This window comes from Gracilinanus agilis, chromosome 6, assembly GCF_016433145.1.
Source record: "Gracilinanus agilis isolate LMUSP501 chromosome 6, AgileGrace, whole genome shotgun sequence".
In the NCBI taxonomy this organism is placed as follows: Eukaryota; Metazoa; Chordata; class Mammalia; order Didelphimorphia; family Didelphidae; genus Gracilinanus; species Gracilinanus agilis.
In genome coordinates this window covers 64,916,049-64,939,975 of record NC_058135.1, presented here as the reverse complement: position 1 = coordinate 64,939,975, position 23,927 = coordinate 64,916,049, and the positions used below count along the sequence as shown (strand labels likewise).

The following is a 23,927-nucleotide window of genomic DNA, read 5'->3' as shown; positions in this document are numbered from 1 at the left end:
TTCCCTGGGCTGTTGGTGCTGCTTCCCACCGCCACCCCCTACATCTTCCATGATCAATTCCTCTTCTCCAAGAACATCCCTCTTCCTTCTACCAAGCCTTGGCTCACACTGAATGGATAATAGTCCCCTTTTACAATGGTGGTACTCCCCCAAAGGCTATAGCTTTTGCTATGTATTTTTATCTATATATACCTTAGTTTTTCTGTCTTTATGAACAGATCTGCCACACTTGGGGATTCATGAATGAATGAAAAAATTGGGAACTAACCCAGGGTGCTATGCAGCCACATATGGTTAGACCAGTATCCTAACCTCTAGCCTCCATGCAAGTTAGGTTAGTTTTTCCTTAAAGATATTGAAACTATGCTTGAAATTTGATTAGCTCAGTAGACTAAAAGGTTCTAGTTATTAATATCACTTTCTGGTTGTTTGATATAAACGAGGATTTGCAATCTTTCCCTGAAGATTGGCTGTTGAACCATAACGGACAACCCAGTAACCAGGGAGTTTCAATTAACTATTTCAATTCTCTGTGCCCTCCATGATTCATATCCTTATTAAATATCATGTTCCTTCCATGGCTAAGGAAATCTCTTTTTGTTAACTGCTGAATGACCTCTGAGTGTTTCATTTTATTCTAATTGTTGAAACTAGACTGCCAGGGACCAACCTTTGACAGATCTAGCCTAGAAGACCATAAATGAATGCATCAACATTGTAGCCCACAAAGTATCCAGATTGCATGGAGATGCTGAGAGCAAAGAGGATGTTGGTTTTAAACTTCATTGGTTCTGAAAAGCTATTCTGCTAATCTATTTTTATTTTATTAATAAATTTAGAAACAAATGCCAATGATTTCTGTCCATTAGAAAGAAAACACTAAGAATTAAAATATATTACATCAACTGTATACAATGCCATGAAAATGAGTAAGCATCTTAATTTATAAAACTACCCCAGTTGACATCAATATATGTCAGCATAATTATTTCCTTAAGAAATAAAACCCAGGGGGCAGCTGGGTAGCTCAGTGGATTGAAAGCCAGGTCTAGAGACGGGAGGTACTCGGTTCAAATTCGGCCTTAGACACTTCCCAGCTGTGTGACCCTGGGCAAGTCACTTGACCCCCATTGCCTACCCTTACCACTCTTCTGCCTTGGAGCCAATACACAGTATTGACTCCAAGACAGAAAGTAAGGGTTTAAAAAAAATTTTTTTTAATAAAAAATAAAAAAAAAAAAAGGAATGAAACCCAGTCCTGCTGACATTTCATTAATTTGCATCTCCCACACACACACACCTTGTGCCTCCTCTGTCCTCACCACCATCTTTTTTAATTATATCTGAAGGCCTTTTTTCCTATGATCTGAAGTAAAACAATGGAACTTAAATATCATGGATGGTAACTAAAATACAAATACACCATAAAAGAATTAAAACACATTGTCAATTTCCTTAGAAGAAAAATTCCTTGATATAAATCAGTGATTTGTCATAGTGTTTGACGAAACACTGTCCCGAGTGTTTTCTTAAATCTAGAAGATAGTGTTTACATGGCATCCTTGTTCTAAGGAGTCTAATTTCATATAAACATTAGCTCACTTATCTTTCAATCTCACGGTGCCTTACGGCTCTGGGTAAAGACTTATCTGTTTTGCACAAGTAGGAAACAGTTGAACAGCTGAAAGGATTTGATTTCACTTGTCAGAAACTGTCAAGTCCTCAAAGTCCCAATTTTTTATTTCCTATTTTAAAATGCTTTTATAGGGGGCAGCCGGGTGGCTCAGAGGATTGAGAGTCAGGCCTAGAAATGGGAGGTCCAGGATTCAAATGTAAAAAAATGCTATAAAATTTTAGTGGGATTATGCTGTAATAAGAAAACAGGAAGTACATTAAGATAAAAAATTATGAAGATGGTTTGTTGTCTTCTTAAGAATCACAAATCCTGTACATGAATTAGAATAGAGGTCAACTAACAGATGAATCAAAGAAATATTCAAGAATTTGCCCAGCTCCACACAAGTCATATCTTTGGGAATAAGAAGTAGAATAATACAAGTACATCTCATACCTAAACCCTAAAAGTCTGTGTGTATATTTGGCTATGTTTGGATCAAGTTTTATTGATGAAACAAAAGTATGGCACATTCCAGGTGAAAATGGACATATTTATTATGATGGTATTTTCTCCAGGACTCTTGTTTCCATGACCATAAGAAAAAAGGACACATCAGAATAGCATAATACTTGCTGTTATACCTCATGTGATAAAGATTAAATTGACACTAGGCAGATTTCACTGAATACAATGACTGATGGGCCAAGTTGTATCAGGAAGCCATTGGAAATCTCCTTTTTGAAGTTGAGGTATTTCTTTGATAAGATTTATGTAGATGCTGTGAACCTGAAATGACAAATAAAAGGAAAGTCTAAAAAAGATAAAGATCTCAAAAAAGATGTAAATGAAGGGCTTCATAGGTGCTTTTTTTCCCTTCAAAATCCATGACTAAGTATAATAAACATTTTCATTTTTACCGAAAATGATTGTAATGACATATTGAATTTTTTTTGGTCCTGACCTCTGATTTTATCATTGCATCCCATAATATTGTAGGCCTGGCATATCACGGGCACTTAATGTTTGTTGACTCACTGACAGTGGGAAGTTTCCAGTGTAGAAATGCCCCACAACGTCATGTATTGACAACTCATCTATAACACAACAACTTAAGAGTGTTACTTGCACAACTGTACTCGCATAGTGGATAGAAAGCCAACTTCAGAACCAGCCAGATTTGGGTTCAATTCCTGTCTCTGCTATATATGGACTGAGTGAACTTAAGTCATTTGACTTTAAAAATCTAAACATTATGATCAAACAGGATTTATACCAGGTACGCAAGGATGGTTTTAATATCAGGAAAACTATTGTCATAATTGATTACATTAACAAAAAGTAACAAAAATCACATGATTATAACAATAGATGCAGAAAAAGCTTTTGACAAAATATAACCCTCATTCCTATTAAAAAAAACAAGGCATGATAAACAAGATGATCATAAAAAAACCTGGAAAGACTTATAAGAATTGATACAAAGTGAAGTGTGCAGAACTAGGAGAACATCATAAACAATAACATCAAGAATATATGATGATCAACTGTGAATAACTTATTTGCTACTAATAAGGCAAGGATCCAGGACAACTCCAAGGGGGACTCATGATGAAAAAGGATCTCCTCCACTATGACAGAAGGAGCAGATGGAGTCATTACAAGTACCATTCCTCACTTTATTTCCTCTAAAATATTAGAATTTTTCTTTAATATAAGCAATATGTGTCTTGTTTCACAGCATGATGAAAAGGAAAATATATATTCTATGATAATATATGTATAAGCCTGTTTTCTTGAAGAGGAGGTAGGAATGGGAGGGAGGGAAAATTTTTTTAAAGTTTATTGGTTTCTTTTTCTTTTGAAAGGAAGTAGAATTAATGATAATCATTATAAAAAAAGAAAGGAAATAACACTGATGAATCATCAAAAAATAAAAATAAGAGAGAAAAGAAAAGTCAGAATAGGACCCAGACAAGCAAAGGAATGTTGGAACTTCCAACATAAAATACATAAAATTTGAAATATATGTTTTTTTTTTAAACCCTTACCTTCTGTCTTGGAATCAATACTGGGTATTGGTTCCAATGGAGAAGAGTGGTAAGGGCTAGGCAATGGAAGTTAAGTGACTTGCCCAGGGTCCCACAGCTAGACAGTGTCTAAGGCCAAATTTGAACCCAGGACCTCCTATCTCTGCCCCTGGCTCTCAATCTACTGAGCCACCCAGCTGCCCCCGAAATATATGTGTTTTAAAAGCTGTAAAAAGTAGGAATTCACAATTTCCAATGTGATTCTCTTTTTTTCTGTTCTTTGAAGATGGAAATGTTTATGTTTGTTAATGCTTGTCGAGTTCATAGTAATAAAAGAGAAAAAATTAATCTCTGCGTTTATGTGTTTGGATTGTGCCTTATTGATGATGCAAAGTTATGTTACATTCCAATTAAAGAGGATTTGTATATTATAATTGTATCTCTACAGGAGTCTTGTATCCAGGACCATAAGGCAAAGGGACACAATAGCATAACATAACACTTGCTGTTATTTGTCAAATGATAAGAAGTAGACACTTGAGTAGAGTGACTGCCCATCTCCTTTAGGAAACTTTCTGAGACCAGAAGTTTCAGAGAAGATGCTACCTTGGAGTTCCTTATACAGGGGAAATCACAGGTCCAGTTCTTATTCCTATCTTTGTCCCTGTAAGGAATGGCTTACTGAGTTGGAAAAAGGAAGGGATAATTTCAGGAATGAAGGTCATTGAAAATAACAGAAATTAATTTTAAAAAAAGATAATTTTTAAATGTCTCTAGAAAAGTTGAACAAAATGATAACAGAAATAATATAGGTTCCCATGACCCTTTTTTTAAAACCCAAAAGTTGGAAAACATCTTAAATAATATAAGAGCCCTGTCCAGTGGGTAAGAAGTAATGCCTTCTATAATTACATCACAGGCATCAGCTCTGGAACTTTCTGCAGTTGTTGGGGCATTGTGAGATCTCTCTTTTCCAACTTGAAACCTGGGAGATACTCAGAAGTTAGCTATGAGCTCTGGAAGCAAGGAAGGAAGGTTCTATTACCTCTGGCCACACAGAGGGTGGCTCTGGACAACCTTATCTTCTTTCACTAGAGACAGCCACAACAGTTTTTAATAGAAATACTTCCCACTACTAGAGAATCTCCTTATACCTCTTCTAGTTCCTTTTAGAAGCAGTATAAAGAGGATTTAGAAGTTTCCCCTTGGACAGCAGAGTTGAAGAACTGAGTTATTTCCAGTTCTGCCAGCTGAAAATACATAAAATCTTGACACATTTCTGGTTATTGTACATTAAACAGTACTTGATAAAATAATATCTTACTTAGCCATGCTAGCAATAAAGGGAACACTCCTTGCCTACAAAGAAAAGAAGGGAAGAAACCCTTGGTTATGGCATAAACAGACTTGGTGTTTGTGAAAAATTATTGTTACTTGTTACAAGGGTTTCATTTTTTTAATAGGGGGAATAAGAGGGAGAGAAAATAAAATGTTCGCTATTTGAAAAAAAGGAAAATAAATTAATGTTTTTGATTTCACAGTAATGGTCATTTGGTTTCCCTTAGCAACCAACAACCTGAACTGAGAGCTACCACCACTAAGGAAGATACAGAAAACAGACCAACTGGAGAATCATAGAAGTTGAGGTCATCATAGGAATAATTTTTTAAAATTTTACCAATGTTTATTACAGTAATAAATAACCACACTTCTACGATACAATATGGCAGCAGGGAATATATACACCCTAGTCCAACTACTAGGGAGGCTGAGGCCAATAGGTCTCTTTTGCTTCTGAAAAGCAGAAGGCTATATGCAGTTTGGAATCAACATGATGTTCACCTCCTGGGAGGTGAGGGTAGGAGGGAGGACCAGTTTGTTTAGCAGGGGCAAAAGCCTAGATCAGAAAGAGAGCAGATCAAAGTTCTCCTACCTATAAGGAGTGATATACTTGCAGTGATAATACACCATGATCAGGTGAAATTAGGTTGCACAGAGCCATAAGCTTCAAGTTGGAAAGGACTTTAGAAGGTTCTCTTTTCCAAACTCCTCATTTGACAGGGGAGGGTCAAAAGAGTTAGACTTTGACCAGGGCTGCCCATGTACTAGTCTGCAGAGCCAACATTTTAACCCATATCACCTAACTCCAAATTTCATGCTCATTCCCCAGTACCTTTGCTCAACAGAATATACTCCCTCCATTAAAATCCTCTTCCATTATGGCATGGAGGTAATTCTGGGTTGTCAAAGGCTATGTTGGGTTAGTGGTCAAGCTCTGAGAAGTCAAACCAAACTGGAAAAGTTTGGATTATGACCTAGTGATGTATAAACTCATTCATATTAATATATATATATATATATATAATAAATACAGAATAATTTGTGGGGAGAGGAATGAACAGCTGAGAGGTCAGAGAAAACTTCATGTTGGCAGTGGTATGTTTGAGCTGATCTCAGAAAGAAACTGTAATACCATGGAAATTAGGGAGAGTAGAAGATCTTCCTTTGATTCTTTTTAATATTCTGGGAATGCCAGTGTACCACATGGGTTGTTTATTTGTTATATTTCCCTGTCACCGTATAGCTTCCCCACATCCTTTTCTAGCACATATATATCCTAAGGGTCTGTAATCTTACACTTGCAGTATTCAAAAAGCTAAAAATCTAGTGGGAAAAAAAAAGACTATGTCTAAAAAAGATGCTTATAGCACGTATTAGAAATAATCTCAAGGGAAAGGTACTAACATGAAGAAGGACCAGTAAAAAAGGCTTCTTATAGAGTCTTTAAATTCATGTTAATAATACTTTCCCACTTTTTCTTTCTATTTCTTTACTGACTAATGTTTTACTTAGGTTTTGTATTCTTTTAATCCTTTTCAGTCACTATAAATATCAGCCACAAGATGAAAGGATTTGATCTATCAAGTTATTTACAGGGGCTTTGAGATTTTTATCAGTGGAAGAACTGTTTGATGAACTATAAACATGTTGATGAAACTATAAACTCTTGGAGTATTTAAGGAAGGAAAAACTAAGCACTTATATAGTACATGCTGGTGAAGTTAGTGGTACAGTGAATAGAGTGCTGGACCCGGAGTTGGGAAGACTCACCTTCAAGAGTTCAAATCTGGCCTTAGAACCTTGCAAGCTATATGACCCTGAGTAAGTCACTTAATCTTGTTTGCCTCAGTTTCCACATTTACAGATGAGTGGAGAAGGGAATAGCAAACCACTCCAGTATCTTTGCCAAGGAAACCCCAAATTGGGTTATGAAGAATCTGACATAACTGAAAACAAAATGAAAAACAGCATCGTTCCTACTATGTGCTAACCACTATATTAAGCAGTTTTACAAATATTATCTCATTTGTTCTTCACAACAACCCTTCAAGGTGGGTGCCATTATTATCTTCATTTTACACTTGAGGTAACTGAGGCAAACAGAAATTAAGTGACTTGCCCAGGATCACATAGCTAGTGTCTAAAGTCAGGGTTCCCTAACTCCAAACCTAGCATTCCAACCACTGTGCCATCAGCTGGATCCTGTGTTATTATTATATTGAAATAACAAGTCTGTTAATTAAAAAAGGAAATTGTGTGATCCATCTTTAGAAAGACTCACATCCTAAACAGCTTAAATATAAATAGTATCAGTATTTAAAGGTCTTTATTCAACAAACCAGAAAAATAGGCATAACCATAACCTATGTGAAATGGAAAGATTTCATCAATTAGCCATCAATAGATCCATAAGGATAGGTTAGGGACTGGTCCTGTGATCTCACTGGTAGAAAGAACTCCCAGAGAAGAAATTCCTCATAAAAACACAGATCAGAACCTTTTCTGAAACTTGTAATCTTACAGAGTTGCCTAAAGAACCTAAAAGTCTGGTGTCTTACCCAGGTCACACAGCCAGTAGATTTTAGAAGACCTGAACTCAGGTTTTCCTAGTTCCAAAGCCAGCCCTTTATCCACTACACCATGCTCCTTATTCAATATATATAGAATATATATTCTATATATATTGAATAAGGAGCATAATATATATATATATATATATTATTGTTTTAGTAAATGGCTTGGATTTTGCTTAGTTAATAGAATCATAGAATTAAGAGCTGGAAGGTACCTCCAATCATCTAGTCAAACTCTCGGCCATTGTTGTACGTATTAGAGTTGGATCTGAAGCCCCATCCTCAGACTCCATCCCTAACTCAATACCACACTGCTTTTTTTATGATTTCTGTTGGAAATCATAGATCAGATTTCAGTTCAGTAGATGGTGATGGCAAGTAATAAAATTAGAGACTTGTCACCAAAGGAAATGAGAGAGATTTGTTATTTCACCAATGAGAGGCAGTTTTCCTCTGTTTATAATGAGATAAATTAACCAGGCTAGCTAGAATATTTCAACAGGGAAATTTTGCTCCTCAAATAAATAGTCCTTTGTGTACTCTTTGGCACTGGTTATTCAGGCCCTACAGAAAAATGTGACTCCCAGGTAGCTCTAGGTTAAGAAAAAAAATTAAAGCCATTCAGAACTACTCTGAGTATTTTAAAATATATTAAATTAAAAAACTTTACTCACTTGTTATAAAATCTTGATCTGTCCATGTATGGTTTACAAATTCCATTGGTGTCAGTGACCCTTTATAAGGAGTATCAGACTGTTGGGGGAAAAAAAGGAGGAAAGAAATGTTTACATTTTGAATTATTCAAAAAAAAAAAAAGTCTCTGATGGAAGCCAGAACCTACCCTGAAGGTGTGAGTGGTACTAGGCCTTGAAAATTGCTCTGAGATAACAGTCCTTTCCTGAAGAGGTGGTCTTTCAATATTGCCAGGAATAGTGCTTAACACTTGGTTTAAGGGATATCTTCCTCTGTGCTAAATAAACAGTAAATTCAAGTTTATAACAAATTTGATCATTAACATAGTTAGCTGAACAATCTTGATAAAACACTCAACTCATTCCTTTTATTTTTCCATAAATATTTATTGAGCTCCTAATACATGAACCATTAGTGGATAGTCGAAATAGAAGTGGGCTTGGAGTCAGAAAACCTGGGTTTGATTCCTGGCCACAAAACTTGTTTACCTTCAACTCCCTGGACCTCAGTTTTCTCATCTGTAAAATGAGAGTCCTCTGAGACCCTTCAAAATTCAAAATCTTATCATCTAATGGTCCTATGAATCATTTATTGAGCATACAGGTCATGTAAGTCACAATGCTAAGCTGACTTGGTTTTTGAAATAAATTTTCACTGATATCTTTTGTTTTTAATATCACCCAATTTTTCCCAATATTTTTTCTTCCTTTCTCTCCTCTAACAAATAAATTTTTTAAAAAAAGAGAGAAAAGGAAGAAAAAAATGAACTTGTCAGCACTAATCAATACATTTTTAAAAATCCACTGATGTTATACACAATGTTCTGTGTCCACAGTTCATCCACCCCTCCAACCTTTGCAAAGGAGTCAGTAGGAGGCATCCTTCTCTCATTGCAGCTTACTCTTAACATCATAATTTATTTGACCAAATGTTGACATCTGGATACATTCACTCCATTCCATGATTCCATTACCATGAACAAGTGTTTTCCTCTATTTAAAAAGTTCTAAAATTCATTGATTTAAATTCATTTATATGGTATTCCCTAAAAAGATCAGGGAAATGATTTTGAGTAGAATTCTTCATAGCATTCTGTTTTATTACAGGTTTTTGTTATAAGCATCAAATTCTTCCCAAAGATCAGTTAATTGCTACATTTTTTTTAGTGGTCTAGACTTATGTCTTCAGCAGTGTAAGGAACTCCCAGTGTGTTAACAACTTCTGTGGATGCAGAGGGCAGTTCATCTGTATCTTAGAGTATCTTAGTAGAATTTCCTGGTTAGGTGATTTGCCCAAAGTAGTATAGCCAGTATGTTCCAGAAACCTAGGTCTTCTCATTATAAGGAGAGCCTCTCTTCCTCTCTGCTCTAGTACCTCTCAATAGCTTCATTAGAAAATAGCAAAGTAAGTCTTACAAAAGCTTGGCGAGATCCAGGAGTAGGAACATTCTGCTCCCCAGTCTCTGAGCCTATGGGTGGTAACTTATTTCGAGGCACTTGGATGGATGGAGAGGACAAGCAGTCTGAGCCAATTTGCCTGTAAAATCAATTAGTCAAATAATAGATAAAGATTTATTAAGCACCTACCATATATGAGTTTTTTCAAGGTCACTCACTATTCATAACAAACTTTTCCAACAACCCAAAAAGCGGACATCATCAGATGAACAAAAGAAATCAAACTATATATTTGGCAGCCAAAGGTTGATTAAAATAAGACCTTGAGTTGACTGTGGCTCAGAGAAAGCTGAGCACCACACAATCAACACCCTTGAACTGTGGTCCTGAAGAAGACTTTTGAGAGTCCTTTGGACAGCAAAGAGGTCAAATTACTCAGTACTTAAGGAGATTAGGCAGGTAGGTGGCTCAGTGGATAGAGACTCAGACCTGGAAACAGGAGGTCCTGGATTTAAGTCTGATCTCAGACATTTACTATTTATGTGACCCTGGACAAGACACTCAGTCCCTATTCCCTAGCTCTTACCTCTCTTCTAGCTTGGAAGCAATGCTTGGTATTGATTCTAAGACAAAAGGTAAGGGTTTAAAAAAAATACTTAAAGAAATTAGCTCTGACTATTTATTGGAAGGACAAATACTGAATCTGAAGCTTACTTTAACCACATCAAGAAGATAGAACTCATTGAAAAAGACTCTGATGCTGAGAAAGATTGATGGCAATGGGATGATAGAAGATGAAATGGATAGTGTCATGAAAGCAATGAATATGAGCTTGGATGAACTTTGGGAGATAGTAGAGGACAGAAGGGTCTGGCATACTATGATCCACTGGGTCATGAAGAGTCAAACATGATTGAACAAAAATAGTCATTAAGCATTTAATGACTTACTAGACACATCATGAATACAAAGAAAGTCAAAAAACAATCCCTGCTTTCAAGGAACACATGGTCTAATGGGGAAGAAGACATGCAAACAACAATGTACAAATAAAATACATATAGGGAAAACTGGAATTATTCTCAGAAGGAAGACATCTAATATTTCAACTCCTTTGAGAGCACAGCTCAGTTTTTTTCTCCCCTCAGTCCTAAAGGGAAAAAAATACCTTTGCTCAAGTTAATATTCAGTTAAACAAGAAAGAAACAAGACTCACAGCTTATTGCCCCTGAGAGCTTTATCACCATGCACACTGGAGATTTTTGATTGATGCAGTTCTGAAGAAAGAGATGGCAACCTCCTGTGAGCAGGTGCCTTCCTTACAGGCAGATGTGGTGTCCAGGATGAGGATGGAGCATCTGAGATTCCCAACCGATTCCAGACTGAGGCAGAAACACTGGACCCTGTACCTAGTAACCTGTCTTCTTGATTGTGCCTAGGAAGAAAGCGCAAATTAGTTACAGTACAACGTTGCTCCCATCTATATCAAAGAACTCTTCTTTGCCTCTAATTAAAAAACAAACAAACAAACAAACAAACAAAAAACACTATCAATATCCAAAGGGTTGAGGTAAAGAATTTCCTCCATATTACCAACCTCATTTTTTCTGCTTCTTCCACCTCCTTCTTATCCTATGGGACACTAACCCTGAGGCTAAGTGTCAGCTAACAATTGCTTCCATTCTTACTGTCCCATTCTTCACTAATAAAGGTAGATCAATTTATGTGACAAAATTGGATTCTCTGAGGCTAGGAGGTAGGAGAGTATAGAAAGGAATTAGATTGTGGGGTTAAACTAGACTTAAGGTTCTTCAGCTTTTTTAGTGCTATGGACTCCCTTTTTCAGTTTGATGTATAATCCTTTCCTAAACATCTGGAGTTGTGTAAAATAAAATCAAAGGATTATAAAGGAAACATTATATTGAGATAAAAATGTAAATTTTTTCCCATCTGGGTTCCTAGACTCCCTAAAATTTATCCATGGACCCCAGGTTTAAGAACATCTGGATTAGGTAATTTCTAACAGTTCTTTACAACATTCCATGAGGTCATGAATCAAAAATCTTGAGTTTGGGTTCTGGCACTATCACTAAAGTCACTTAACTCCCTGAACTCATTTTTCCGTACTTGTATAGTTAAGAGATTTGGACTAACTGACATCAGAAGCTTATTCTAGCTCTGATATTCTATGCCTCTTTGTCCCCTAGTATCAAAGAAGTACCCACATAAATTTCACAATCCCCTGATTATGTTCCTCTCTGCCAGGAAGTTAACATACTTATTTATGACTAAATGGTGCCTCTCACATCCTTCTTATCTCCCCCAAAGCCATAGTCAGTTGAGAGCTGGAGCTGGATCATTTCTCTCACTTACAGTGTCTTGTCTGGAAGATTCGGGTATCTCTGTTGAAGAGGCTTTGCTTGAATTGTCATCACACCATTTAAATCACCGTGCAAACTACTGGAGAAGCGATGGCTCTAGAGAAAGAAATAGAATAAAGGTTATTACAGTACTGTCCCCTTCTTCATACTCTTTACCCTTCGGTTTCACTGGCACTCCTCTTTACCATGTTTTCTTCCTGTATAACTAATTCCTTTACAAACTACTTTGCTAGTTTCTCTTTTAAGTATAGTTTGATGTTATGCTCTGTTCTGGGTCTCTCTATACTCTCAATTGGTGATTTCATTTACTCCCCTGGGATCAGTTACTGTCTTTGTGCAGCTGGCTCTGTAGTCTATATGTCTACTCTCAACACTAGTGCCACATGGTCAGTTGTCTGCTGAACAGCTCTAACCAGATACCTCATTGACATATCACACTCAAGGTGTCTAAAATAAAATATCATCTTTCTAAATATACCCCGCTTCCAAACTTCTCTGTTAAGGATACTGACATTCCTAGTGCCTATGTACTTAATCTCAGCCATCCTTGACATTTCCCTCTCTCTGACCTCATCTATTCTGTCAGTTTTTAAGGCTTGTCCATTCTATCTCTATAATCTAACTCTTAGCCATTCCTTTCTGTCCACTCTTGTATCTACCAAGCTAGTTTAGGTTCTCGTTGCCTTCACTACAAGGAGTCACCAATTAATCTCCCTGCTTCAGTAGTTCCCTTCTTCAATCCCTTCTCCCCACAGTTGAATAATAAATAAAAATAAAAATATCTTCCTAGGACACAAATATGACCATATCATTCTCTTTCTTCAAAGTCTTTTTTTTTTTTACTAATTTTTTTTATTTTTTTTATTTTAAACCCTTAACTTCTGTGTATTGACTTATAGGTGGAAGAGAGGTAAGGGTAGGCAATGGGGGGTCAAGTGACTTTCCCAGGGTCACACAGCTGGGAAGTGTCTGAGGCCAGATTTGAACCTAGGACCTCCCATCTCTAGGCCTGGCTCTCAATCCACTGAGCTACCCAGCTGCCCCCTCTTCAAAGTCTTAAGTAACTCTCAATTGCTTTGGGGATCAAATATAAAATTTTTAATCTGGCAATAAACCCTCTTCAAAAGAATATGGAAAGAATCTAAGTGTTCCAAGAAGTGGAGGTGGGAGATAAGAGGATTCTAAACATGGAGGATAGCTCACACCAAGGCACGAATGTAGAAGATGAGAGAGAATCAACAAGGTGTATGAATTACTGAAAGCATTTGTGGAAATTAAGTATGATCCCCCTAGAAACATAATCCAGAGCCAGAAAAGTCCAGATTTTATACTAGAGGCAAAAGAATACAATTATCGTGTTTTGAACATAGGATTGACACAGGAAAAAGCTTTCAGCAATTCAGCAACTAGGTGGAAAATGGATTAGATACAACACTGGAAGCAAGGAGATCCATTAGGACCCTATTACAATAGTCCAGGAAATAGGTTAGTAATCGACACAGAGTAATTAATGGTCATAACAATCTAGTGTTCAATAAACCCCCAAATCCAAGCTTTAGGGGAATAAGAACTCACTATTTGACAAAAGGTGCTGGGAAAACTGAAAAACAGCATGGCAGAAACTACACAGAGACCAACATCTCATTCCAAACACAAAGATAATGTCAAAATGGATATTTGATACAGAAATAAAGGGCTGTACCATAAACAATTAGGGAAATTATCTGCCAGATTTATGAATAAGAAAAGAATTCATGATCAAACAAGCACAAAGAACATGACAAAAAGCGAAATGGATAATTTTGAATATGTTAAATTTAAAAGGTTTTGTTAAAAAAACCAAAGTAATTAAGATTAGAAGAGAAACAACAAACTTTTAAAAAATGTATAGGAAGTGTCTCCAACAAAGGCCTCATTTCTCAAATATATAGAGAACTGAGTCAAATTTATAAGACAAAGCCCTCCCCATTTGATAAATGGTCAAGATATATGCATAGGTAGTTCTCAGGAGAAGAAATTAAACCTATATATAGTCATATGAACAAGACTCCAATTCACCACTGATTAGAAAAGCAAACTAAATCAACTCTGAGTTACCACCTCATACCTATCAGATTGGCTAATATTATTAAAAAGGAACATTATTAATCTTAGAAGGGATATGAGAAAATTAGGACACTAATATACTGTTGAAAGAACTGCAATGTGATACAACTGTTCTGGAGAGCAATATGGAACTGTGCCCAAAGGGCCATAAAACTGCATTTTCCTTCATTCACTAATACCATCACTGGGTCTATATCTTGAAGAGAGCAGAGATAAGGGGAAAGGATCTACCTGTAGCAAAATATTTTTAGCAGCTTTTTTTTGTAATATCAAAGAATTGGAATCTGATGAGGTGTCCATAAATTGGGAAATAGCTGAATAAGTTGTGTTATGTGGTTATAATGGAATACTACTATACCACAAGAAATGACAGACAGAATATGTTCAGAAAAACCTGGAAAGACTTCTATGAACTGATGCAATGTGAAGTGAGCAGAATCAGAACACTATATACAATAACAGAAATAATGTACAATGTACAACTGTAAAGGAATAAACTATTATCAGTAAAACGAGTTTCTAAGATATCCACAAAGGACCTATGATAAAAAATGCTATCCACAGCCAAAGAAGGAATTGTTGGAGTTTGATTGCAGATTAAAGCATGCCATCTTCCTTTATTTCCTTCATGAGTTTCATGTGATATGTGTCTTCTGTCATTGCATGAACAATATGGGAGTATATATTGCATGAAGTCATTGGTATAACAGATATCAGATTATTTACTGCCTCAGGAAAACAGGAGGGAAGGCAAGCAAGAGGGAGAGAATCTGAATCATAAATAATGTTCGAAAACAATTGTCAAAAATTGTTTCTACATGTAATCAAAAAAAGAAAAAAAATTACTTTAAAAGATTAAAGAATTCTAATTAATGCAATGACCACCCACCCTTCCAGAAAACTGATAATAATAGACTCATGATGCAGAATGAGACAAACATGTTTTTAAATGACCAGTGCAAGAGGAGGTGGTTTTCTTTGACTGTACATACTTGTTATGAGGGGTTTTTTCCTTTCTTTTTTTAACTCAGTAGAGAGGAGGGAGTTGTGAAGAAAAGACAATCAATATTAATTAGTAGAAAAAAATTTGTTGAAAAAAGACAAATGAAAGATGGTGGAACACATTAAAAAAAAGTGTGACTGGAACTCAGGAGAGAGTTAACTATCAAATAATATGAGAATCACATACAAAGAGACAGTAATTGAATCCATTGGAACTGATGAGATGATGGAGAGAGAGTGTGAAGAACAGGAATTGTGGGTCTTTTTTGAATCATGGATCCCTATAGCAGTCTGGTAAAACCTATGGACCCCTTCTCAGAGTAATGTTTTTAAATGCATAAAATAAAATTCATCAGATTAAAAGGGAAGCCAATTGTATTGAAATACAGTTATTGGAATATTTTTTTTTAAATCCATAGAGAGACTTCAGGTTAAAAACTCCCTTTGGAATTTTGGATATTGGGTATAAATATAATGTTAGCACTGGCAAATAAGTAGCCACATCATATGTTGAGATGGAAAAGGGTATAAAGGAGTTTTAAATTGTAGAAAATAGAAGACACAAGAGCACACAATAGATGGTTTCAATCTTCACAGTGAAGTACTTAAAAGTAAAGTAAATTTTTTTTTTTTAAATAGGGTGGAAATGGAAGTAAAGATGAGATTTGAAATAGGTGCTAGAAAACAGACAAGATAAATACAATGGATTCTGGGCAGCCATGATAGTTCAGTTGAGGTTATAAAGCATAAATTTGTGGTGGACCATTATTACATCATTGACTTTCTCTAGCACTTTTTGGTTGCCTGATAAGAGAAAAAGAGATGTATTGTAGTCTCAGGGTTCAGAAATAGCAGGAAAGGAACCCTAGAAGCACAAGGAAGTAAGGGAGTGAAAAATGAAGAGCAGTACTTTGTTTATCTGAACAATTGATTTTCCAGTAGGGACAGGAAACCAATAGACTGTGAAAAATGGGTGAAATGACTGACCAGAGATGATGAAGAAGAGAAAGTTCAGAAGGAGGGGAGTAAGGAGAAAGATGAGAACACAAGAGGTTTTGATCACAGAAAGAAATTGCAGATTGCACATCAATTTAGGATAAGATAAGGTCAAGGGTGTGACCACCTTTGAAGTTGCCTGACAAAGGGCAGAGAAAAATCTCCCCCTCCTTAGTGACATTTCCGTTGAACCAAGGAATTTAGCACTTAAAAGTTGCAGTCTTTTGATTGTCTTTCATGTTTCACTCATTTCCCCAAATGAATTCCTATATTCAGCTCTGATCTTTATGGAAGATAATTTTAAAGAAATTATCTCAACTGTAGAAACTAAAAGAAGCTCCCAGGATAAAAGAAAGGATTTTAAGAGAAAATCATCTGACCTGAGGTGGACCTAGAAGAGAAGCTGAAGATACGCAGTGGGTCTCAGAACCTCTGGAAGGGGGAATACTCAATGGATTGGGTGGAATACGGTAACTGGATGGTTTTGCTGGTTTATTTCTAGTTGTCTCAAAATGTCTTCTCTGTTTACTTCTTTCTATAACAACATTAAATGTAAACAAAAATTCAAAACACAATCATTTATTTAAAATACAATGCAATTTTACAAATTCTACCAGTTGAGAGAATTGTCAACTTTTTTTTTTTTTTTTTGCATTGAAGCAAACTAAAACTCTTCATTTTATAACACCAAAAGACTGTTTTGGAATCTCCTCCTTAATCATAAAAGAAAATTATGCCAATATAGGTCAGCTAGGTAAACACAGTGGATGATATGCGAGGCCTAAATTTGGTAGGACCCATTTTTCACCCTCTGGAGGCAAAGAATTGGGAAAATTAACTTTTTGATACTAATTATATATAACTAGTCATCAAAATAAGTTCCTATGATTTATATTTCTGTATCATTCCCTTTTTTGCCAATCTACCAGGTATCTGTATTTGTTTAAATCATCACAGGAAGCTAAATAGAATTAAGATAAAAAAACAGTTATACATTTTTGATCTAATATCTTGAATTGTGCCAGGGCCAGTCAAGATAATATATAATCAATATAATTTTCTTCCACTGAGCAAGTATTAGATTCATTACTTTGAGAAGAAAGAATGCCTTCCTTAGAACACATAACAAAAGGAAACAAGGTAGGAATTAGGAAATATCCTTTTAAAGTGTTGTGTTTTGGCCTTTTTAAAAAAAATTTTGTTTTAGATCACTCTATTACAAAAATGAATAATATGGAAATAGGTTTTGAGTGATAATACATGTATCACCCAGTGGAATTCTTGTCAGCTACAGGATAAAGGAGGGGAAGAAGGGAGGGAGAGAACATGAACCATGGAACCATGGTGGGGGGGAATTAAAAGATAAATAAATAAAAATTTAAAAATTGTTGTTTTGAGTGTTTTGGTGGGTTTGTTTTGTGTTTTATTGTTGTTGATGTTGCTGTTGTTTAGATTATAAGTCTTGCATAAAGGAGATTTCTTAAGTACCTTCAAGGGAAGTTTTCCAAGTCTTTTTAAGAAGATCTTCCAAGATTCCAACTACATTTCTCCAGCTTCGATCAAATGCTTCAGCTGTCACTGCATCTTTGATGCAGAGCTCAGGGGAAATAGGAGGGAGGCCATGTTTATTCCTTTGTTGACCTTCTTTAGCTGTCTTGGGTTCCACACTTTCATCATCACTTAAAAGGAAAAGTAAATTCTCATTACCAAAACTGATCAATTTCTGTTAATGAAAAAAGAAAATTTCCTTTACAAAAATTATTGAAATGGTCAAACATGCATTTATTTCACAATATATTTCATTGTATCTAAGTCAAGAACTGATAGTAAACTAGATACCAAAGGATTAACAATTAGTTTCAGGTCTGGGAAATATCGCCTGGGTGAATAAAGGAGCTATATGGCAATGGAAAAGCTTCACCATCATATCACTGTGTATAACAAATTAGAACTATTTGTACTGGTAATGCTAGGGCTTTTCTTTTGAAATTCCCTCCAGTTTACCCTATATATACAACTTACATATACATAGCTGTCTGCACAGTCTTCGTCCATTAGAATGTAAGCTCCTGGGGCAGCTCAGTGGATAGAGAGACAGATCTGGAGATGGGAGATCCTGGGTTCAAATTTGACCTCACACACTTCCTGCGTGGCCCTAGACAAGTCACTTTACCCCAACTGCCTAGCCCTTACCACTCTTCTGCCTTGGAATGGATACTTAGTACCTGTTCTAAGATCAAAGATGAGGGTTTAGAATTTAAAAAGAAAAAGCCTGTAAGCTCCTTCTGGGTAGAGATGTTTTTTGCTAATGTTTGGCACTTTTTAAGTTCTTAACTGATTGATGGATCACCTTGAAAGCCAGGGTGGCATAGCAGATAAGGGAACTGGCCGCTAAGCGGAATACATTGAAGTTTAAATCCCGCCAACTCAAATACTGGGAGCGTGACTCTGGGCAAGTTAATCTCTCAGTGTTTTAGGAAGTTTTCTAAGATTATAAAGTTGAATTGGTACAGGGATTTTCCATATTTAAAAACTGCCTTTATCAATGAAATCATATATCCAGTCCTAATCAACATAATGGATCTGGAAGGGTTTTGGAGGGATCAGTGAGTCTGACCCCCTTATTTCACATAGAAAGAAACCAAAGTCTAGATACTAAGGAATTTTTTTCAAGCCGCCCAACTAGTTGATGGGAGAGGCAGTATTATGTCTTGTGGAATAACTCACTAGCATATGCTCTTATTAGTACACCTGCATTGTTACTTTGCAATAAAGAAATTCATAAAAATATTTTGGCTTGAAATCATGGAGTATTTCAAAAGGGCACCCCCCCTCCCCCCAGGAATTAGAGAACTACAGCAGCATCATACAAGTAAAAGAATTTCAAGACTCAAATTCTAGTTCAATGATGTCACTTTTGAAACTTCATCCATATTAGTGAAAATCAGTTCTACTTACAGTTCTTTGTCAAAAGCAAAATACTCTTCAATTTTTCCATCCACAGCATAGATCTCTTCTTCTAGGAATGATGCATGAATGTCAGGAATAACAGAAGAAATCTGGGTGTAATCTGCTGGGACAAGTTTGGAACCTGAGAGGCACAGCCTACGATAACCAAAGACAATAACCATAAATTAGGCTTTGGAAGATGATCCAAGAGTTCCAGACTGGCATCTGCATGATTATGGCTAATGCTTTCACTTTTGTGAAATAACATGATTCCAAAGAAAAGATCAGTCAGATAAAAATTTATCTGTTTGAAAGGAAGCATTATGCTTTTAAAAATGAGATAAAATCCAAACTTTATCCCTAAAAAAAAAAAACACAACAAAAATCCTTAAAAGGCTTTCTGTAAACCCAAGTCACCATATGAGCAGAGGTTTTCCTTTCATGAGCAGGAGAACTCAATTTGAATGTTACCCACCCATAGGCTCCCATCACTTCAGAAAACTAGGGAGCAAGGAGTCTAGACTACAAGCAAGGGTTTATCTTTTACTCCTACCTCTCCCTTCACTTTGTGGTAGACTGAAGCAATATTACCCCGCTTCTTGTACAACTTTGAAGTTTCTCTAATATTGAGATTACCTCACCAAGTTGTTAAGCTATATAATTAGGGCAGAGAAACTAGCTCTGCTCCAGGAAGCTGACAGAGGGGAGGGGGAGTTTCTCTTTTGCCACAATCCTCAGAACCCCTATACGGTCTCTACACCTGCTAGTTCACCTAGATCTAGGCTACCATACCATGAGGGTCTCAACAATATAATGGGCTCACTTTTCCCTCCTCTTCCCAGTGATTAGAGGAATCAAGGAGCACGGATGACAGCATCAGGGTTCACTTAGAGTTGGAAGAGGTCATCTAACCAACCTCCTCATTTTATAGATGGGAAACAGATGTCCAGAGAGTTGTGTTGTACCCAACATCACGGAGAGTCATAGAAACAGAATCTGACTCCAACTCTTCTGACTTCAAAGTCAATGAATTTTTGTCTTTAGCACATTACTCATTAGTACTCCAAGGAATAAAGATAAGATTCTTTGAGAGATATTCTCCTCTTCTGCCATAAATACTCCTAACTGAGGTAGATTAGTCTCTTCCCCACTCTCAAATGAATTTTCCTTGAGCACCAGAATTCTCAGCTATAGCCTTGTTAGAAATACTCTTCTCCCGTCCTTTTAAGGCAGGAGCTTAAGCCAAAGTCATTCAACTGGATCTCCTGATCTATCTCAGCCTCAGAAAGGGAATTTTCGAGAAACTGCTCTCTCACCATCTTTCCCTCACATCCAAATTTCCCTTAGTAGGGCAGCTTTCTGGAATATTAATCTTCCATTAGTTACTGAGCATCAATCAAGCCTTTTTTCCTGAACAATAGACAGATGATCACAAGTAAGATAAATATGAAAAAACCCCACCTTCCCAGAATCAAAACAATAATACAGGGTGAAGAACTAGTAGGTATGGTAGAAGCAATATTATAAACCCCTAGCCCCACCAAATTTAAGATAGGTTTTTCTTTAGAAGGAATTGAAACCATCTTCAAGTCTTGATTGGCTCAAAAATAACTAAAGGCTCAGGCTATTGAGATTTCCTGCTAACCCTAATCAGAAAGGGCCCCAAGGACCTCTGATGATTGGCTGGCAAACCATAATGGACAAAGCAGAGGAACTTCACTCAGCTGAGTCAACTCAAGGAGCTCTCAAGGTGTATTCTGGTTGACTATACTTCCCCTCTCCCGCCCCCCACCCAAGACTAAACAAATCTCCTTTTCTTGATTGTTGAATGACCAGTGAATGCTAATTTCATTTCTACACCAAATCCTAACCACCAGGAAGCTGACCTGAATCTGACTTGGTCCAAGACACCAGGAGGAAGTCTTCATAATGACTACAACCATATAATGAAAACAGAACTCGTATGAATCACAATGAGCAATCCTGGTCACAGAGAACAGATGATGAAATACATTCCTCTCCTCCTGGTGCCAAGGGGGACAACTACAGAGAGAGAATAATGTGTGTGCGAGCTACAAAGTGCAGAGCTTTTTGGTCTGGTCCAATTAGCTTCTCTTCTTGGCACAAGGGACAGGGCTAGGACAGTGGGGAGAGGGGCCAGGTTAGAAAAATGACAAGAGTAAAATCTCAGAAGACATCAATAAAACTTAAAAAAAAAGAAGAAGAAAACATACTCTTTGAGACTGTTATTGCTTTCACAGAGATCAAGTGAGGTCTTGGTACAAACAGAATTAGCAGTATGGCTTGGGAAATGTTGAAAACCTTCATCTGTCGGAAATATAAGCTGTTTTCCTAGAACCCTGTAAGATAGGGGGGAAAACAGATAATGATAACTATTAAAATAATCAGAAAAAATAACATTCTGAATTTTAAAGAAGACGAATGTGGTAATCAATGAAAAAATATTGAGAAGAGGCATCCCCCACCCCCCAAATTGGACCATATATTTAGTAAGCCAACCCTCTCATTTTTCAAATGAGGAATCTGAGGCTCAGAATTGCTCAAAGTCACACAGCTACAAAGAGTCCAATTCAGGTCCTCTGAATCTAAACCCAGAATTCCTTCCCTTGTATCACATACTGATATAAGAATAGGATTTTTTTAAAAATTAGAATATACACAAGGCTCACACACTTTTTAACACATAATTACAACTATCTTTTTTTTAAATCCTTTATCTTCTGTCTTAGAATCAACATTAAGTATTGGTTCCAAGGCAGAAGAATGATCAATTAATTAATTAATTAATTAATTGCAGTTAAATGATTTGCCCAATGTCACACATCTAAAGAGTATCTCGGGTCAGTTTTGAACCCAGGACCTGCTGTTTCCAGGCCTGGTTCTCTATCTACTGAACCATCTAGCTAATCCCACAACTATCATTTATGTAGCACTTCAAAGTTTGCAAAGCATTTATATCTCATTAGAACCTTACAACAACCCAGGAAGGAGGTACTATTATTATTTCCTTTTATAGATGGGGAAACTGAAATAGACAGAGGTTAAGTGGCCTGCCCAAGGTCACAAAGCTACTATCTGAAGGAGGATTTGAACTCAGTTCTTTCTGATCTTAGGTCCAATAGGCTAACCAGTGTGCCACCCAACTGTCTCTAGGTTGTCTACTCATTGACATTTTGGATGTTGCTCGCTATTTGGAATGGCATCTGCCTATTCCATATGGGTAATCATAACCATATCAATGTCTACTAGTTTCACTCACATATTTACATCATTACACACCCCTGGGCTCTAGGACAGAGTGGCAGTGACCAAGTTGATATAGTGAAGATATAGACAAAATAAGCTATTAGGACATTTATGTATCCAGATAAAGAAAACTTCTATATTGGACCTCAGAGATTCATTTGCAAATGTATTTCTTTGCATGTTGGTCCAACTTTATTCCTGTGGTTACCTTCCATCTGTTTTATATCATCAAGAAGTATTTATTTAGCACCTTCTATGTGTCAGGCACTGTGCTAGGCACTGGGGATTCAAATATAATGAATAAAGCAGATCGATGTGTGAAAGCTATCTCCCCTGATAAACTAAAAACCCAAAGAGTAGGAACTATTTCCCTCTTGCCTCTGTATCCTTAGTATCTTGCACTGTACATCCTACGGAATATGTATTTAATAAAGGTTTTGCTGACTGATTTCCATATAACATTATATAGAATGAAGGCACTTCCAAATCATTAAGCTTTGTATCCCCTTTGGACTCAGGGATTATTAGACATAGCCACCTGGGAACTGAGGGCAGAAAACTCCCCCTTTGTACATTCCCTGTATTCTCTAAGTTCAATATTTTCATTCAGACTAACCTCTCCCTAGCTAAGATGTTTGTTACTATTATAAATATAATTTTTATTATAGATGCCATGATTTCCAATGGAGGCATTAGATAGATTGTCTATATCTTATATCAAATTTAATGTCAAACTCAAATAGAAATGGGGGTCACTAATAATAAGTGACTAATACTAACTAATTATAGTTTTAATTATATATTTATTTTTAAATTATTTATTATATATAAGTATGTATAATTATATTATATTTTTAATTTTATATAATGTTAATAAACACTAATAATAACAACAATAATAAGAATCTCTGGGGTGACATGTCAACTTAGAAAACTACATATTATGATAACGTTATGTTCTATTGACTTTCTTTTATTTTGTTAAATATTTCCAATCATATTTTAGTTAGAATGCAGTTGGGAGTGTGGTTGGTAGCACATTTGACCTCTGATCTATATTGCTTCAGTACTATATACACAATTTTTAGATAATTCAATGTTTCCCAAAGTTTTGCAACAAAGGGAACAATTTGTAGAGCCTTGGATGCATTTACTAGCTGATAGGGTTCTTGCACTAAAATTTCTAGAAAGCACCCACTCCAGAAAATCACAATCAACATTTCCCTTACCTGAGATGAAGTGACCTTCTAGTCCACTCCTCACATTCTGCCTGAAGATTCTGGCAACGAGGGCTGATTTTCCCTTCAAAAAGCATTTCATCCACTTCTAGGAATAATTGCTGAACTTTTTGTGTTGTAGCTCTGTCAAACTCCTAAAACATTAATACAAGTGAAAGTTTGTTTTAACTTGCTTAGGAATTATTTATAACCTGAAAATGTACTTGAGTTTAATTACAGTAATAATTTTTTTCCTTTCAAAAAATAATAGGTCTTTAATCAGGACAAGAAGTTTATAATCTCAGAAACCACTTGTAGCATAGCACTGGGACTTCCCCAGGAATTATTTCTCTCTTCTTC

The 23,927-nt window shown here is 36.2% G+C and overlaps 1 protein-coding gene across 1 annotated transcript in view; it reads right to left on the bottom strand.

Annotated features, from left to right (window-relative positions):
• Positions 1–2,147: 2,147 nt before the first annotated feature.
• FAM149A (family with sequence similarity 149 member A) overlaps positions 2,148–23,927 on the bottom strand; it is a 55,493-nt gene continuing 33,713 nt past the window's right edge. Inside the window, exons 5-15 of the mRNA XM_044681653.1 lie at positions 23,580–23,722; positions 21,318–21,443; positions 19,093–19,239; positions 17,623–17,813; positions 16,515–16,669; positions 12,023–12,126; positions 10,866–11,084; positions 9,668–9,788; positions 8,401–8,529; positions 8,234–8,312; positions 2,148–2,404 (exon numbers count right to left, since the gene is read on the bottom strand). Of these exons, the coding sequence (XP_044537588.1) occupies positions 2,331–2,404; positions 8,234–8,312; positions 8,401–8,529; positions 9,668–9,788; positions 10,866–11,084; positions 12,023–12,126; positions 16,515–16,669; positions 17,623–17,813; positions 19,093–19,239; positions 21,318–21,443; positions 23,580–23,722 (1,488 nt within the window). The 3' untranslated portion in view covers positions 2,148–2,330. The remainder of the gene's footprint in view (positions 2,405–8,233; positions 8,313–8,400; positions 8,530–9,667; positions 9,789–10,865; positions 11,085–12,022; positions 12,127–16,514; positions 16,670–17,622; positions 17,814–19,092; positions 19,240–21,317; positions 21,444–23,579; positions 23,723–23,927) is intronic.